A 17,598-nucleotide genomic window follows, 5' to 3' on the forward strand; every position below is an offset into this window, starting at 1 on the left:
ATCCTGGGCAGCGCGGTAGCATTGGGGATAGCACAATTGCTTCACAGCTCCAGGGTCCCAGGTTTGATTCCGGCTTGGGTCACTGTCTGTGCGGAGTCTACACATCTTCCCCGTGTCTGTGTGGGTTTCCTTCGGGTGCTCCAGTTTCCTCCCACAGTCCAAATATGTGCAGGTTAAGTGGATTGGCCATGATAAATTGCCCTTAGTGTCCAAAATTGCCCTTAGTGTTGGGTGGGGTTACTGGGTTATGGGGATAGGGTGGAGGTGTTGACCTTGGGTAGGGTGTTCTTTCCAAGAGCCAGTGCAGACTCAATGGGCCGAATGGCCTCCTTCTGCACTGTAAATTCAATGATAATCTATGAAATCTCCTCTGCACCCTCTCCAAAGCATCCACATCCTTCCCATAATGAGGCAACCAGAACTGGGCACAATATTCCAAGTGTGGTCTAAATAGAGTTTTATAAAGCTGCAGCAAAACCTCGCGGCTCTTAAACTCAATCCCCCTGTTAATGAAAGCCAACACACCATACGTCTTCTTAACAACCCTATCAACCTGGGTGGCAACTTTGAGGGATCTATGTACGTGGACCCCAAGATCCCTCTGTTCCTCCACACTTCCAAGAATCCTGCCTTTAACCCTGTATTCAGCATTCACATTCGACCTTCCAAAATGAATCACTTCACATTTATCGATATTGAACTCCATCTGCCACTTCCCAGCCCAGCTCTGCATCCTGTCAATGTCCTGTTGTAATCTGCAACAACCCTCAACACTATCTACAACTCCACCAACCTTTGTGTCATCGACAAACTTACTAACCCACCCTTCCACTTCCTCATCCAAGTCATTTATAAAAACACAAAGAGCAGAGGTCCCAGAACAGATCCTTGCGAGACACCACTGGTCACCGAACTCCAGGCGGAATACTTTCCATCCACTACCACTCGCTGTCTTCTTTCGGCCAGCCAATTCTGTATCCAGACAGCCAAATGTCCCTGTATCCCATGCCCCCTAACTTTCTGAATGAGCCTACCATGGGGAACCTTCTCAATACACCACATCCACTGCCCGACCTTCATCAATGTGTCTCGCCACATCCTCAAAGAATTCAATGAGGCTTGTGAGGCATGACCTGCCCCTCACAAAGCCATGCTGACTATCTTTAATCAAACTATGTTTTTCTAAATAATCATAAATCCTATCTCTCAGAATCCTTTCCAATATTTTGCTCACCACAGACGTAAGACTGATGGGTCTGTAATTCCCAGGGATTTCCCTATTCCCTTTCCTGAATAGGGGAACAACATTCGCCTCCCTCCAATCATCCAGTATGACTCCAGTGGAGAGTGAGGACGCAAAGATCATTGCCAAAGGCGTAGCAATCTCCTCCCTCACTTCCCGTAGTAACCTTAGGTATATCCCGTCAGGCCCAGGGGACTTATCTATCCTGATGCTTTTCAAAATTTCCAGTACATCCTCCTTCTTAATATCAACCTGTTTGAGTCTATTAACCTGGTTCACTGTTCTCATGGGCAACAAGGTCCCTCTCTCTGGTGAATACTGAAGCAAAATATTCATTTAGGGCCTCCCCATCTCCTCAGACTCTCGGCACAAGTTCCCTCCACTATCCCTGATCGGCCCTACTCTCACTCTGATCATCCTCTTATTTCTCACATAAGTGTAGAACGCCTTGGGTTTTCCCCTAATCCTTCCCACCAGGGCTTTTTGATGCCCCCTTCTAGCTCTCCTCAGTCCATTTTCGAGTTCCTTCCTGGCTACCTTGTAACCCTCTGGAGTCGAGTCAGATCCTTGCTTCCTCAACCTTATGTAAGCTTCCTTCTTCCTCTTGACTGGAAGCTCCACTTCTCTTGTCATCCAAGGCTCCTTCACCTTTCCATTCCTTCCTCATCTCAGTGGGACAAAATTATCCAGCACTCGCAGCAAGTGCTCCTTAAACAACACCCACATTACTGTTGTGCATTTCCCGAAGAACAATTGTTCCCACTTTCTGCTCCTCAGCTCCTGTCTAATGGCAGTATAATTTCCCCTCCACCAATTAAATACCTTCCCATACTGTGTGTTCCTATCCCTCTCCATGACTATGGTAAAGGTCAAGGAGTTGTGGTCACTGTCACCGAAATGCTCTCCCACCGAGACATCTGACACCTGGCCTGGTTCATTGCCGAGCACCAAGTCCAATATGGTCTCCCCCCCTAGTCGGCCTATCACCATACCCTTCCTGTACACACCTGACAAAATCTGCTCCATCCAAACCATTTGCACTAAGGAGGTTCCAGTCAATATTAGGGAAGTTGAAGTCACCCATGACAACATCTCTGTTACTTCTGCACTTTTCCAAGATCTGCCACCCAACCTGTTCCTCTATCTCTCTGCTGCTATTGTGGGGTCTATAGAAAACTCCCAATAAAGTGACTGCTCCTTTCTTGTTTCTGACTTCCACCCATACTGACTCAGGAGACAAACCCTCTTCAACTACCTCCTTTTTTGCAGCTGTGGTGCACTCCCTAATTAACGGTGCGACTCCCCCTCCTCTTTTACCTCCCTCCCTATTCTTCTGAAAACATCTAAACCCCGGAATATCTAACGACCATTCCTGCCCCTGTGAAATCCATGTCTCCGTAATGGCCACAACATCGTAGTTCCAAGTACTGATCCATGTCTAAGTTCATCCCTTATTCCTGACACTCCTTGCATTGAAACAGATACACTTTAACCCATTCTACTGAGTGCAACTTTGCCCTATCAACTGTGTATCCTTCCTCACAGACTTGCTGCAGACTATTTCTGCCTGTTCAACAGCTAACCTATCCTCTGATCCATAGATCTGGTTCCCATCCCCCTGCCAAACTAGTTTAAACTCTCCCGAAGAGCTCTAGCAAACCTCCCACCCAGGATATTGGTGCCCCTCCAGTTTAGGTGCAGTCTGTCCTTCATGTACAGGTCCCACCTTCCCCAGAAGGTATCCCAATGATCCACATATCTGACGCCTTCCCTCCTGCACCAGCCCTGTAGCCACGTGTTCAGCTGCACTCGCTCTCTGTTCCTTGCCTCACTTGCACGTGGCACCGGTAGCAATCCTGAGATCATTACTCTGCCTGTCCTGCTCTTTAGCTTCCAACCTAACTCCCTAAAATCATTTTTTAGATCCTCATCCCTTTTCGTAGCTATGTCGTTGGTGCCTATGTGCACCACAACTTCTGGTTGCTCCCCCTCCCTCTTAAGAATCCTGTCGACTCGATCCGAGACATCCCTGGCCCTGGCACCCGGGAGGCAACATACCTTCTGGGAGTCTCGCCTGCGACCACAGAATCTCCTATCCATTCCACTAACCATTCAGTCTCCTATCACTATTGCTTTTCTATTCTCCCCCCTTCCCTTCTGAGCCACAGAGCCAGATTCAATGCCAGAGACCTGGCCGCTAGGGCCTTCCCCTGGTAGGTCATCCCCCTAACAGCATCCAAAACGGTATATATTTTTTGAAGGGCAACGGCCACGAGGGATCCCTGCACTGTCTGCCCGTTTGTTTTCCTTCCCCTGACTGTAACCTAGCTACTCTTTTCCTGTACCTTGGGTGTGGCTACCTCCCTGTAACTCTTCTCTATCACCCCCTCTGCCTCCCGGATGATCCAAAGTTCATCCAGCTCCAGTTCCCTAACACGGTCTCTGAGGAGCTGGGGTTGGGTGCACTTCCCGCAGGTATAGTCAGCGGGGACACCGGTGGTATCCCTTACCACCCACATCCTACAGGAGGAGCATACAACTGCCCTAGCCTCCATCCCCTCTTACCTTACAGAATATAGCTGCCCTGTGGACCAACTGGAACTCCGCCCTCCGACTCTGCTCCCAGTCAGCTGCAATCTCTGTAAACTCCTGGCTCCCTTCACGCTCCTTGAGGAAATGTAGGGAATGAAATGAAAGGAGCACCTTACTCCCTCCTCACCTAACCCCCTCAGTCACCAAACACTCACTCAAACGCACCCAAATTCAGCACTCAGTGCAAACAAAGTCAGCACTAGAAGCTGGCTCACCTTTACACTGAGACTCTAGCCTCTGAAAACTGGCCTAATCCAATTAACTAATTAACAAGCTCCAGTTGCAAGTAGAACCTTTGTTTAAAGCTGATTGAAAACATACCTTCTGCTAAACAACAGCTTGTAGGTGAATGCTCCAAAGTCCTCTTTCCCAATCCGCAACCTTTACCTGCCCTACCTTCTATCCTCCCAGCACTGTGCCTGTGGTGGGAATGGGACTACCTGGGGCCTGGTGCTGTAGGCCCCCACCTGGGGTGAAGGCCCTGCTGCCTGATCTGCTGCCCACCCCTCTGCCTGAGGTGGGAATGGGACCACCTGAGGCCTATTGCTACAGGACCCCTCCCGGGGTGAAGACCCTGCTGCCTGCCTCTGTCCTCTCACCCCTCTGCCTGAGGTGGGAGTGGGACCACCTGGGGCCTGGTGCTGTGCCCCCCATCCTGGGGTGAAGACCCTGCTGCCAGCCTTCTGTCCTCCCAACCCTCTGCCTGAGGTGGGAGTGGGACCACCCGGGGCTGCGGCAAAAGACATTGCTTTAGGCCCCTCCAGGGCTGAAGAATGCTGCCCCACTGTTCTGCAGCGCCTTCCCTTGTGGCACCTGTGCTTAGGGTGTCACGTCCCTACCTCCCTTATCCTTTCATTGTTTTACGCACGGCCGGGTCGTACCAGGGGTGGGCATGGCCAGCACCTCTGGGGCATCCACTCCGCCAGGGGCAGGGCGGGCAAGCACTTATGCGGGGGCGGCAGCCTCTCGATCTTCCGCTGCCTCCGCGGCCCCCACGCCCTTCCGCGGCAACTGGGGGTAAAGTACTATGCCCACCCCACCATGACCATCGAGGCGTGCACCCGTGCGATGGCCGGGGTTGTCGGCCCCTTCGCCATCGTAGCCGCCTCCCGGATGTACGGCAAGGCCGTGTATTTCCTGCGGGCCGAGCAGGCGGGCCACCGGGCCATGGACAGGGGGCTCACGGTAGGCGGGACACACGTGGCGGTGGACCCGCTGGAGGTCACTGCTGAGCGTGTCGTCCTTTCCAACGTCCTGCCCTACCTCCCCACCGAGCTCCTCCTCCCCCATCTCAACCTACTGGGGAAGGTCAGGTCCGGGGTGGCGCTACTGACGCTCGGCCTTCGGGACCCCTCCCTCCGTCATGTATACTCCTTCCGGCGTCATATTTTCATCCGCCTGACCCGGGAGGAGGTCACGGAGGGAGGTTTTGTGGTCTCCCACCAAGGGGAGGACCACAGGGTGCTCTGGTCAACGGATGGCATGCGGTGCCATGCCTGCAGAGGGCTGGGCCATCTCCGCCACAACTGCCCCACCCTGACGGCCGCCAATACCACCTCCACGGCGGCCGTGACTGGCACTGCCCCCTCTCCTCCTCCGCGTCTACCCAGCAGCCATGGTTCACCACCTGGTGTGGGCGGGGCTCGCCCCCTCCCGCGCTCAGACACGGTCTGCGAACTGGCACTTTAACAACCTGCTGCTGCTGGACGAGCGATTCCTGGACTCGTTTCCCCGTTCTGGGCCAGTTGGAGAAGGAAGTGGGGTGGCTTCCCCTCCTTGAGGCTATGGTGGGACGTGGGCAAGACTCACGTCTGCGCCTGCTGTCAGATGTACACAAAGGGGTCTACGGCGGGGCAGAACTCTACGATTGCCCAATTGGCTGAGGAACTCTTTGATCTGGAGTCATGTCTTGCTCAGCCCGATGAGGACCCGGCCCTGGGGCGGGTGTACAGAGAAGAAGGGCGCGCTGCGGGACCTGCAACTTGCCGGGTCCCGCGGCGCGTCCGTGCGGTCTCGGATCCGTCTCCTGACGGACATGGACCGCGGCTCTCCCTTCTTCTACTTGCTGGAAAGAGGACGCGGGGCCCGTTGGCAGATTTCTACGCTGCTGACCGACGACGGGTCCCTCGTCTCGGATCTGGAGGGGGTCAGGGCCCTGATTAGGGACTTTTATTCCAACCTCTTCTCTCAGGATCCGTCCAGTGAGGATGCTTGCAGAGCTCTGTGGGAGGACCTGCCGCAGGTCCGTCCGGAGGGCGCCGGGAGACTCGATCAAATCATCAACCTCCAAGAGCAGACCGGCGCCCTGTTCAGCATGTCACAGGGCAAAACCCCAGGGCTGGACAGGCTGACCGTGAAGTTATTCAGGGCGATCTGGTACGTCCTGGGGAGCGACTCTGCGGGGGTCCTGGGGGAATGTATTGCGACCGGGGAGATGCCCCTTTCGTGGCGCAGGGCTGTCATTGCCCTGCTGCCCAAGAAGGGGGATCTCCGCCTACTTAAAACTGGTGACTGCGCGAGCCGGACATGGCAGTGGTCCTCTCGGCTTACGCTGATGACCTGCTCCTCATGTTCACAGACCCCGGTAACCTGCGGAGGATGCGAGAGTGCCGGGCTGTGTACCTCACCGCGTCCTCTGCTAGGATCAACCGGACTCCTGGTCGGTCCATAATAGATGGACCCCCTCCTGGAGGAGCTCAGGCCCTTTAGCTGGAGTCGGACCAACATCCTCTACTTGGGAGTCCACCTTTGCCCGGCAGAGGAAGCCTGGCCGGCGAACTGGCAGGAGCTGTAGACCAAGGTCACCACTCGCCTGGGATGCTGGACAGGACTGCTCCGAGTGCTGTCCCACAGGGGTCAAGTTCTCGTCATAAACCAGCTGATCGCCTCTATGCTGTGGTAATCGATCAGAACAGAGTCCGATAGCACGATCTACATGCTGCTGTGCGGAATGACCTGGGTGTGCTAGTGCATGAGTCGCAAAAAGTTGGTTTACAGGTACAACAGGTGATTAAGAAGGCAAATGGAATTTTGTCCTTCATTGCTAGAGGGGTGGAGTTTCAGACTAGGGAGGTTATACTGCAATTGTATAAGGTGTTAGTGAGGCCACACCTGGAGTATTGTGTTCAGTTTTGGTCTCCTTACCTGAGAAAGGACGTACTGGCACTGGAGGGTGTGCAGAGGAGATTCACTAGGTTAATCCCAGAGCTGAAGGGGTTGGATTACGAGGCGAGGTTGAGTAGACTGGGACTGTACTCGTTGGAATTTAGAAGGATGAGGGGGGATCTTATAGAAACATATAAGATTATGAAGGGAATAGATAGGATAGATGCGGGCAGGTTGTTTCCACTGGTGGGTGAAAGCAGAACTAGGGGGCATAGCCTCAAAATAAGGGGAAGTAGATTTAGGACTGAGTTTAGGAGGAACTTCTTCACCCAAAGGGTTGTGAATCTATGGAATTCCTTGCCCAGTGAAGCAGTTGAGGCTCCTTCATTAAATGTTTTTAAGATAAAGATAGATAGTTTTTTGAAGAATAAAGGGATTAAGGGTTATGGTGTTCAGGCCGGAAAGTGGAGCTGAGTCCACAAAAGAGCAGCCATGATCTCATTGAATGGCGGAGCAGGCTTGAGGGGTCAGATGGCCTACTCCTGCTCCTAGTTCTTATGTTCTCATGTATCGGCTGGTCACTTTGACTCCTCCCCCTGACATTGTCACACGCATCCAGAGAACCCTGCTTCGGTTCTTCTGGGACAAAGGATTGCACTGAGTCGCTGCGGAGGTCTTGAGTCTCCCAATTGTGGAGGGCGGTTAGGCGCTGGTGTGCCTTCGCACCCAGGTCGTGACTTTCCGCCTTCAGATTCTGCAGCGATACCTGTACGTTGAGCCTCCTCCACGACGGTGTGCGCTGGCGACGTATTTCTTCCACCAGGTGTACGGCCTGAACAAGACATGCAGCTCCTGTTCGTTGACCGGAATAGTCTTCGGAACTCATTGTTGGCGCTGCCCGTCTTGTACCAGGACCTTCTCAAAGTCTGGAACACGGTCGCCACGCGCCGCAGCTCTCCCCCGTCAGGAGTGGCGGCTGTCGTAAGGGAGCCGCTGCTCAGGAATCCACACCTCCGCCAATATCCATTCAGGTGGCTGGCGGAGCGGAGGGCTGTGGATGCCGGGGTGACCAGGATCGGGGATGTGCTGGGTGGCGGAGGGGCGGGCTGGATAGCACCCTACGAGCTTGCCAGGTGCGGAGCGGTGTCTGTCCGGTGCGCAGCCAATGCGGTCCAAGTCCGTGGGCACACTTGGACTTGAGACGGCACGGTTGTGCGGTGGCATGCCGTCTGAGCGGACCCCTGCTCGGACAGAATTCCACATTGGTCCCAAACCCTGGAACCTCCTCCCGGGTGCTGGTGCCCCACAGCCCCAGCTGCCTTGCGGAAATACCTTTCGTGCCTTTTCACACTGCGCGGAGGGGTTTCCTGTACGGCCTGCTGTTGCATACCTTCCACCTCCTTGTCCTCGCCTGCCGCCCGGACACGCCTTGGCGTGCCCCGTTGCCGTCCGGCGGCGGAGGTCCCCACTGGAGGTCCCTCTATGGAGGTGTCCTCCCCATAAGATTAGGGGACCTGGGGTGGAGGGTGCTGCGCATGGCAGTGCCATGCAACCATCGTTTGAACCACTTCACGGCTTTGCCAGAGACCTGCCACTTTTGCGGCCTGGTGGAGACCGTAGAGCATGTTTATATTGTCTGTCCTAGACTGCTCTCCCTTTTTGGTTTCTTGACAACGTTGTTGTTGAGGTTTTCTTTGCACTTCAGCCCCACGCTCCTGATCTACGGACATCCGGTGCGGAGGGGGGAGGGGAAGGCGGAGGATCTCCTCGTGAACCTGCTCTTGGGCCTGGCCAAACTTGCCATTTATAGGTCCAGGCAGCGGGTGACCGAGGGGGCAGTCCAGCCCGACTGTCTGCCCATCTTCCGCGGCCTCGTTCGCGGCCAGGTGTCCCTGGAGCGGGAGCATGCGGTGTCCACGGGCACACTTGAGGCCTTCCATGCTCGGTGGGCACCGCAGGGGTTGGATTGCCTTACCCACCCCGATTCTCACACTTTAATTTGACGTGTTTTTGATAAGTTTTTGTTTCCTTTCTCGTTCTCTTTGGGCTGTGCTCCACACGTTGTTTTGGGGCACTCCCCTCTTTTGTTTTATCCATCAGTTACTTTATGTTCTTTTGCTTGGTTGTCACACCCAGCATCACGCCAGTGTCAGTGGCGGATTCTGGCTTAACTCCTGTACGTGTAGATAAACGTACAGGTCATCAATTCACAAAAAAACAAAAATAATAAAAAAGACAAAACACATTAGTAGTAAGACAATATAAAAGGTCTAAACCAAACAGCAACTTTTAAGTTAATTAACTAAATAAAAGACCAGACTTTAGATAAAAATGAACCCTTAATATCCCTCAGTCACCAAACTCTCACTATAGCACTCAAATGCACCCAAATTCAGCACTCAGTGCAAACTCAGGAGATTGGGCAAGTTGCCGTTTATGGTGGTGGGGGTGAGCTTTAGGTATCTGGGTATGAGCAACGACACAAGTTGAATCTGGTTTGTTTGGTGGAGCAATTGAGGGGCGAATTTAAAAGGTGGGCTGTGCTTCCATTGTCATTGGTGGGGCGGGTGAAGTCTGTAACGATGACTGTGCTCCTTCGGTTTTTGTTTGCATTCCAGAACCTTCGATTTTTATCCCCAAGGCCTTTTTCAAGGAGGTTAACTCGTAGATATTGGGATTTTGTGTGGCTGGGAAATGCCCCTCGGGTAAAGAAGGCGCTGGAGGAGCGAGGGCAAGGAGGGGGTGGGTTGGCCTTGCCAAATTTAATGAATTATTATTGGGCGGTGAATATAGCCATGGTAAGGAAGTGGGTAGTGGAAGAGGGGTCGGTTTGGGAACGGGTGGAGGCAGCCTCTTGTAAGGGTACTATTCTGGAAGTGCTGTTGCCGGCCAGGTACACCACAAGCTCGGTGGCCCTCAGGGTGTGGGGACAGTGGCAACAGCGTTTGAGGTTCGAGGCAGCCTCAGTTTGGGCCCCGATCTGTGTGAATCACAGGTTCGCTCTGGGGGAACCGGATGGGGGTTTTCAGGGTTGGCGGCGGGTGGGGATTGAGAGGTTTGAAGATTTGTTCATGGAGGGCAGCTTCTCGAGTTTGGGAGAACTGGTAGAGGAATATAAGTTGGGTTCAGAAATTGTTTACAGGTGCGGAACTACGTGAGAAAGTACCCGAGGTTGCAGGACAAGATGCTGTCAAAAGTAGGGGTTGGAAGGGCAGTATGTGACAGAGTGGTTAGCACTGGGACTACAGCACCGAGGTCCCAGGTTCGATCCCAGTTCTGGGTCACTGTCCGTGTGGAGTTTGCACATTCCCCCCATGTCTGCGTGGGTTTCACCTCCACAACCCAAAGATGTGCAGGGTAGGTGGATTGGCCACGCTAAATTGCTCCTTAATTGGGAAAAAAAAATAATTGGGTACTCGAAATTTATTTTTAAAAAGTAGGGGTTGGAGAGGGCAAGGTGTCAGAGATATATAAGGAATTGATGGATTGGGAGGGTGCCCCGATAGGAGTAGTTAAGCGAAAGTGTGAGGAGGAGAGTTGGAGGCTGGGTTATGGAAGGAAACCTTGAGGAGGTGAATGGGTCCTCCTCATGCGTCAGGCTGAGTGTCATTCAATTTAAGGTAGTCCATAGGGCATATCTGACAGTGGCCAGAATGAGAAAGTTCTTTGAGGGGTGGGGTATAGGTGTGGGCAGTGTGCAGGAGGGCCCGCGAATCATGTTCACAAGTTTTGGGCTTGCCCGAAGTTGCAGAGATTTTGGTGGGGGTTCGCTGGCGTGATGTTGGAGGTGCTGGGGGTGAAGGCGGTCCCGACTCCAGAATTGCCAGTGTTCGGAGTGTCGGAAGACCCAGGAGTCCAGGGGATGAGAGAGGCCGACGCTCTGGCCTTTGCCTCTCTGCTAGCCCGGAGACAGATCCTGTTTGGGTGGAGGGACTCGGATCCTCCGAAACCGGGGGTATGGGTGAGCGACCTAGAAGATTTCCTTAGATTGGAGAAAATTTAATTTGCCTTTAGGGGGTCGATGGAAGGGTTTGCCCGGAGATGGAGACCATTCATTGACTTCTTCCAGGACAGTTAAGTCAGCAGGGGGAAGGTGGGGGGGATAAGTGGAAAAAGTGGAGGCAGAGAGGGTGGGGGGGATGGTAGGGAGGGTGGGTTGCGGTGGTTGGCATTTATTGAGTTCTGCTGTGTTCTGTTTGTTATCTGTTGGTTATCTTTTTCATCCTGGTTGTGGTTTTGTTTGATGTTTACTTATCAATGCCTTAATAAACATATTTTTTTAAAAAGCTGCCATGAACAGCAGGGAGACTAGGAGGAGGCTATTTAGCCCCTCGAGCCTACTCTGTCACTCAAATATTCATGCTGTTCTTTCAACAGTGCCGGCCGCTGAACTCTCCATTTGCCACACTGTTGACACAGAGGGTGATACAGGAGGAGGCCGAGGCAGGTAAAGAGCAGCAAAGCCTGGGCCTTTGGAAGCACACAGGTGGGTGCCTGCCTCAGGAAATAGGCCTGATCGTCATTCTCCCCGTGTCTACGTGGGTATCAGCCACGTAAGGGTTGGAAGGGCACGCGTGTGACGTAGTGGTTAGCACTGGGACTACGGCGCCGAGGTCGCGGGTTCGATCCCGGCTCTGGGTCACTGTCCGTGTGGAGTTTGCACATTCTCCCCGTGTCTGCGTGGGTTTCATCCCCATAACCCAAAAGATGTGCAGGGTACGTGGATTGGCCACGCTAAATTGCCCCTTAAATGGAAAAAAAAATAGAATTGGGTACTCTAAATTAATATTTAAAAAAACAAAGGTAACGAGAAGTAGGGCTGAGGGCTGTTTAGCACTGGGCTAAAGAGCTGGCTTTGAAAGCAGCCAGCAGCACGGTTCAATTCCCGTACCAGCCTCCCCGAACAGGTGCCGGAATGTGGCGACTAGGGGCTTTTCACAGTAACTTCATTTGAAGTCTACTTGTGACAATAAGCGATTTTCATTTCATTCATTCATTTTCATTTCATTCATCAGGAAATCTGGGGGAGTTGAGAGAGAGTGGGTGCGGGGAAGGGATATGTTAATAAATCGTGACCTTTATTTAGTCCTAATTGGGATTGGGAGTGCGTTTACCTTCAGTCAGAAGCTGCTGCTTGCTATTTTCAATGCTGCGCACCTCCAGTTGAAGTCTGGCTGGAGTCTGATGGAACAGAATAGACAAAGGTTACCCTGACTGGGGAGTGAAGACAAGCAGCAGCGGAGCAATCCGTTTCAGGGTGAGAATGATGAGCTTTTGTGTTGCCTGCATTTTTCTCATGAGTATATTCTTCATTTTCCTGGAGTGTGTTTATAGACATATATATATATAAGCGGTGAGATTCTCCGGAGTGTTGACTGCAAAACTGGCGCCGCACCTGGACCGATTCAATGACCGTTAAGGAGCTGGCACCACATGGAACACAATCGATTCCAATGAGAAATGGTGCAGGATTCGCGATTCACACCCAGGAGGCTGACAAGCTGCAGCCGCAGATACACGTTTCACTCCCCATACAGAATTCCAGCCAACAAGACCTGGAGCACCACGATGCCGGGCTTCAGACCCTCTTGGCCGCCATGGACCCTATACCCTGGCCCGGGAAGGAGGCTGCCATTCGCCACCATTCGTCATGCCTGGGCGCAGGTGGCAGGGGCAGTCAGCGCCACCAGCAACACCCTGCAGTGACGTAAAAAATCTACACAACCTCCTCTGGGCGGCCAGGGTGAGTAGGCAGCACTGTGCGCCTGGCACCAACCCCCGTCCCACACATTCATAACCCCACCACCCCACCAGGAGTGGTAGAACTCCCATACTGCACCACATGCCAGCACCCATACCGGCCGCCATGGCCGGGTGTCCTGGCCACTGAAGCCACCAGCTACTCACCCCCTGGGCTGCATGCGTCGGACTGTCTAACACTGTGTATTTTATGTTGTGCCCCCCCTTCCTCTATGAGAAAGCCGCTCATATCCGCCGTGAGCGGGAGAAAACAGGAGGGGGACGGCAGACCTGTGGCCTCTCATCGCAGCAGAGCAGCTCTCTGGACGTGGATGGTGGGCCCGAGGAAAGGGCAGTCGCCAGGGTGGAGATCGGCCTCGGGTGAGGAATTGAGGCCCCTCTGAGTTGCGGTCCCCCGTGCCAAATGTATCAACCACACCACCACACCACCCTCACCCCCACACCACCCTCACCCCCACCGACATCTCACCCTCACCCTCACCCCCACACCACCCTCACCCCCACCGACATCTCAACCCCACCCTCACCCCCACACCACCCTCACCCCCACCGACATCTCAACCCCACCCTCACACCACCCTCACCCCCACCGACATCTCACCCTCACCCTCATCCCCACACCACCCTCACCCCCACCGACATCTCAACCCCACCCTCACCCCCACACCACCCTCACCCCCACCGACATCTCAACCCCACCCTCACCCCCACACCACCCTCACCCCCACCGACATCTCAACCCCACCCTCACCCCCACACCACCCTCACCCCCACCGACATCTCAACCCCACCCTCACCCCCACACCACCCTCACCCCACCCTCACCGACATCTCAACCCCACCCTCACCCCCACACCACCCTCACCCTCACCGACATCTCAACCCCACCCTCACCCCCACACCACCCTCACCCCACCCTCACCGACATCTCAACCCCACCCTCACCCCCACACCCCCCTCACCCCCACCCCCACCGACATCTCAGCCTCACCCCCACACCACCCTCAACCTCACCTTCACCGACATCTCAGCCTCACCCCCACACCACCCTCAACCTCACCCTCACCGACATCTCACCCTCACCCCCACACCACCCTCAACCTCACCTTCACCGACATCTCACCCTCACCACCCTCAACCTCACCCTCACCGACATCTCACCCTCCCCCCACACCACCCTCAACCCTACCCTCACCGACATCTCACCCTCACCACCCTCAACCTCACCCTCACCGACATCTCAGCCTCACCCCCACACCACCCTCAACCTCACCCACATCTCACCCTCACCCCCACACCACCCTCCCCCCACACCACCCTCAACCCCACCCTCACCCACATCTCACCCTCAACCCCACACCACCGTCAACCCCACCCCCACCGACATCTCAACCCCACCACCGACATCTCACCCTCACCCCCACACCACCCTCAACCCCACCCTCACCGACATCTCACCCCCACACCACCCTCAACCTTACCCTCACCGACATCTCACCCTCACCCCCACACCACCCTCACCCCCACACCACCGTCAGCCCCACACCACCGTCAACCCCACCCTCACCGACATCTCACCCTCACCCCCACACCACCCTCAACCTCACCCTCACCGACATCTCACCCTCACCACCCTCAACCTCACCCTCACCGACATCTCAGCCTCACCCCCACACCACCCTCAACCTCACCTTCACCGACATCTCTCCCTCACCACCCTCAACCTCACCCTCACCGACATCTCACCCTCCCCCCACACCACCCTCAACCCTACCCTCACCGACATCTCACCCTCACCACCCTCAACCTCACCCTCACCGACATCTCAGCCTCCCCCCACACCACCCTCAACCCTACCCTCACCGACATCTCACCCTCACCCCCACACCACCCTCAACCTCACCTTCACCGACATCTCACCCTCACCACCCTCAACCTCACCCTCACCGACATCTCAGCCTCACCCCCACACCACCCTCAACCTCACCCACATCTCACCCTCACCCCCACACCACCCTCCCCCCACACCACCCTCAACCCCACCCTCACCCACATCTCACCCTCAACCCCACACCACCGTCAACCCCACCCCCACCGACATCTCAACCCCACCACCGACATCTCACCCTCACCCCCACACCACCCTCAACCCCACCCTCACCGACATCTCACCCCACCCCCACACCACCCTCAACCCTACCCTCAACCCCACCCTCACCGACATCTCACCCCCACACCACCCTCAACCCCACCCTCAACCCCACCCTCACTGACATCTCACCCTCACCCCCACACCACCCTCACCCCCACACCACCGTCAGCCCCACACCACCGTCAACCCCACCCTCACTGACATCTCACCCTCACACCACCCTCACCCCACCACCCTCCCCCCACACCACCCTCAACCCCACCCTCAACCCCACCCTCACTGACATCTCACCCTCACCCCCACACCACCGTCAACCCCACACCACCGTCAACCCCACCCCCACCGACATCTCAACCCCACCACCGACATCTCACCCTCACCCCACCACCCTCAACCCCACCCTCACCGACATCTCACCCCCACACCACCCTCAACCCTACCCTCACCGACATCTCACCCTCACCCCCACACCACCCTCAACCCCACCCTCACCGACATCTCACCCCCACACCACCCTCAACCTTACCCTCACCGACATCTCACCCCACCCCCACACCACCCTCAACCCTACCCTCAACCCCACCCTCACCGACATCTCACCCCCACACCACCCTCAACCCTACCCTCACCGACATCGCACCCTCACACCACCCTCAACCTCACCCACATCTCACCCCACCCCCACACCACCCTCAACCCTACCCTCAACCCCACCCTCGCCGACATCTCACCCCCCAAACCACCCTCAACCTCACCCTCACCGACATCTCACCCTCACCCCCACACCACCCTCAACCCTACCCTCACCGACATCTCACCCTCACCCCCACACCACCCTCAACCCTACCCTCACCGACATCTCACCCTCACACCACCCTCAACCCTACCCTCACACGCATTTCACCCTCACCCCCACACCCCCTGACCGTGGTCTAATCATGTATCTTGTGTCTTGCAGGACCCGCCGGTGATGGGGCGGGTCCTTCTGTTGACCCTTGTCCCCAGCCACAGCCCCTGCCACAGCTCGAAACCCGGGAGCTGAGCAACAACAATACCAACACAGAGTTGACTCTTATGCCCGAAACCCAGAAGTCCCTGGAGCTCGAGTCCGGTATTGACAGATTTCCAGTCACAGCTGCCTCCAACATCCTCCACTGTCCCAGAGACACTCACCTCAGTTGTGCACTTTAGTGAAGAGGCTCCTGGAACACTCTCTGGTGTGCACCATACAGATGCTCCGGTACAGCAGGGGAAGGTAGGAACACCCGAGGGGGCGGACAGTCAGAGGGCAGAGCCCACCCCAGGGACTAGCTGCTGACCAGAAGGGTTTTGAGTTTCTGGAACGGACAGCCCCATGGATTATGGAGATGCAGTTGCAAAGCCAGGGACTACATGAGGGGTTGCTGGTGAACAGCCAGCACCTGTAGGTGCAGTTGGAGGAGTCCAACCGTGTGCAGGAGCAGGAGGTGCCGGCCATATGTGCCACCCAGGCCAACAACAGGAGCGTGGCCCAGTCACAGCGGGCCATGGCTGAGAGCGGCGGCGGCATTGCACAGGCACTGGTCGACTTGGTGCAGGCACAGAGGGAGGTGGCCCAGTTACAGACGGAGATGGCGCAGTCACTGGCTGATGCGACACAGACCCAGAAGGTGGTGAGGTGCAGTCCCAGACGGAGGTGGTCCACTCCCTGTGCTCCATGGCCGTGATGATACAGACCTGACCAAGACGAGAGCAGGCCTCCAGGTGTTAGCTGCACTCGCACCCCCATGGAGTAGCCCGGGGGCCATTGACGAGGCGGTGATGCATAAGCAATCATGTAAATAGTGATGTAACTGACCTCCAACCAGCAGGTGGCAGTGTAAATCTACCACACGACGAGGAGTCTGGAGACAGCCGTGTTAGTGGATAATCATACGTGCAGTAGCTCTAGGATAATTAATCATAATTAGGAGTTTGTAATATATTTCTCATAGTTATCTGAACCACGCATTTATTTTATAATAAAACATTTAAGTAGTCAAGAACTAGACGTTCTATTGTGCATAATTCCTACCGGTCAAGCACCAGAACGTAACATGGTACCAGGTTGAAGATCTAACAAGAAAACAAGATTGTTTGACGATCCGAACAATTAAAGATAACTGCTGAGAAGAAAAAAGAAAAATCTCTTCTACTAACCTCGTGAATTACTGGCAACTTGTACTTAACGCATTGCGAGGCTTTAGAGTAGAGGGTGGAAGGTCTGAAGGCACCACACCAGCTTTGAGTCACTGGTAATGTAGATGAAAATTGGCACATTTGTAAACAGCAATTTACTCTCTACGTTGCAGCCCTTGGTCTGCAGGCACAGCCTGATGAGAGGCGTATTGCATTGCTGCTCACTGTAGCAGGTCCACAAGTGATAGAAAAATTTTATACGTTTGTTTTCGATACCGAGGCGGATAGCAAGAACTTCGATGAAGTTGTAAAGCAATTCGATTGGCATTGCACACCGAAAACAAATTAAGACGTTTGAGCGCTACATTTTTCACATGCGCACCCAGCAGGCAGGTGAATTTCTTGATAGTTTTCTGACTGATTTACGATTGAAGGCTGTGTCGCTGATCCACGATCAAATAATGTTCGGGATTTGTAAAGGCAAGGTACACAAGAGGTTTTAAGGGAAAATGAGCTTCAACTCGATGATGCTATTACGATTTGCCATGCCAACGAGCTAGCTGCACAGCAGATTAGCTCTCTAAATCTC

At 54.7% G+C, this 17,598-nt stretch overlaps 1 protein-coding gene across 1 annotated transcript in view; it reads right to left on the reverse strand.

Moving 5' to 3' along the window:
- Positions 1 to 17,598, reverse strand: part of LOC140399416 (synaptonemal complex central element protein 1-like) — a 251,149-nt gene that overhangs the window by 195,318 nt on the left and 38,233 nt on the right. The window contains exon 6 of the mRNA XM_072488994.1: positions 12,055 to 12,121. Within this exon, the coding sequence (XP_072345095.1) occupies positions 12,055 to 12,121 (67 nt within the window). The remainder of the gene's footprint in view (positions 1 to 12,054; positions 12,122 to 17,598) is intronic.

Source organism: Scyliorhinus torazame, chromosome 22, assembly GCF_047496885.1.
Source record: "Scyliorhinus torazame isolate Kashiwa2021f chromosome 22, sScyTor2.1, whole genome shotgun sequence".
Lineage (NCBI taxonomy): Eukaryota > Metazoa > Chordata > Chondrichthyes > Carcharhiniformes > Scyliorhinidae > Scyliorhinus > Scyliorhinus torazame.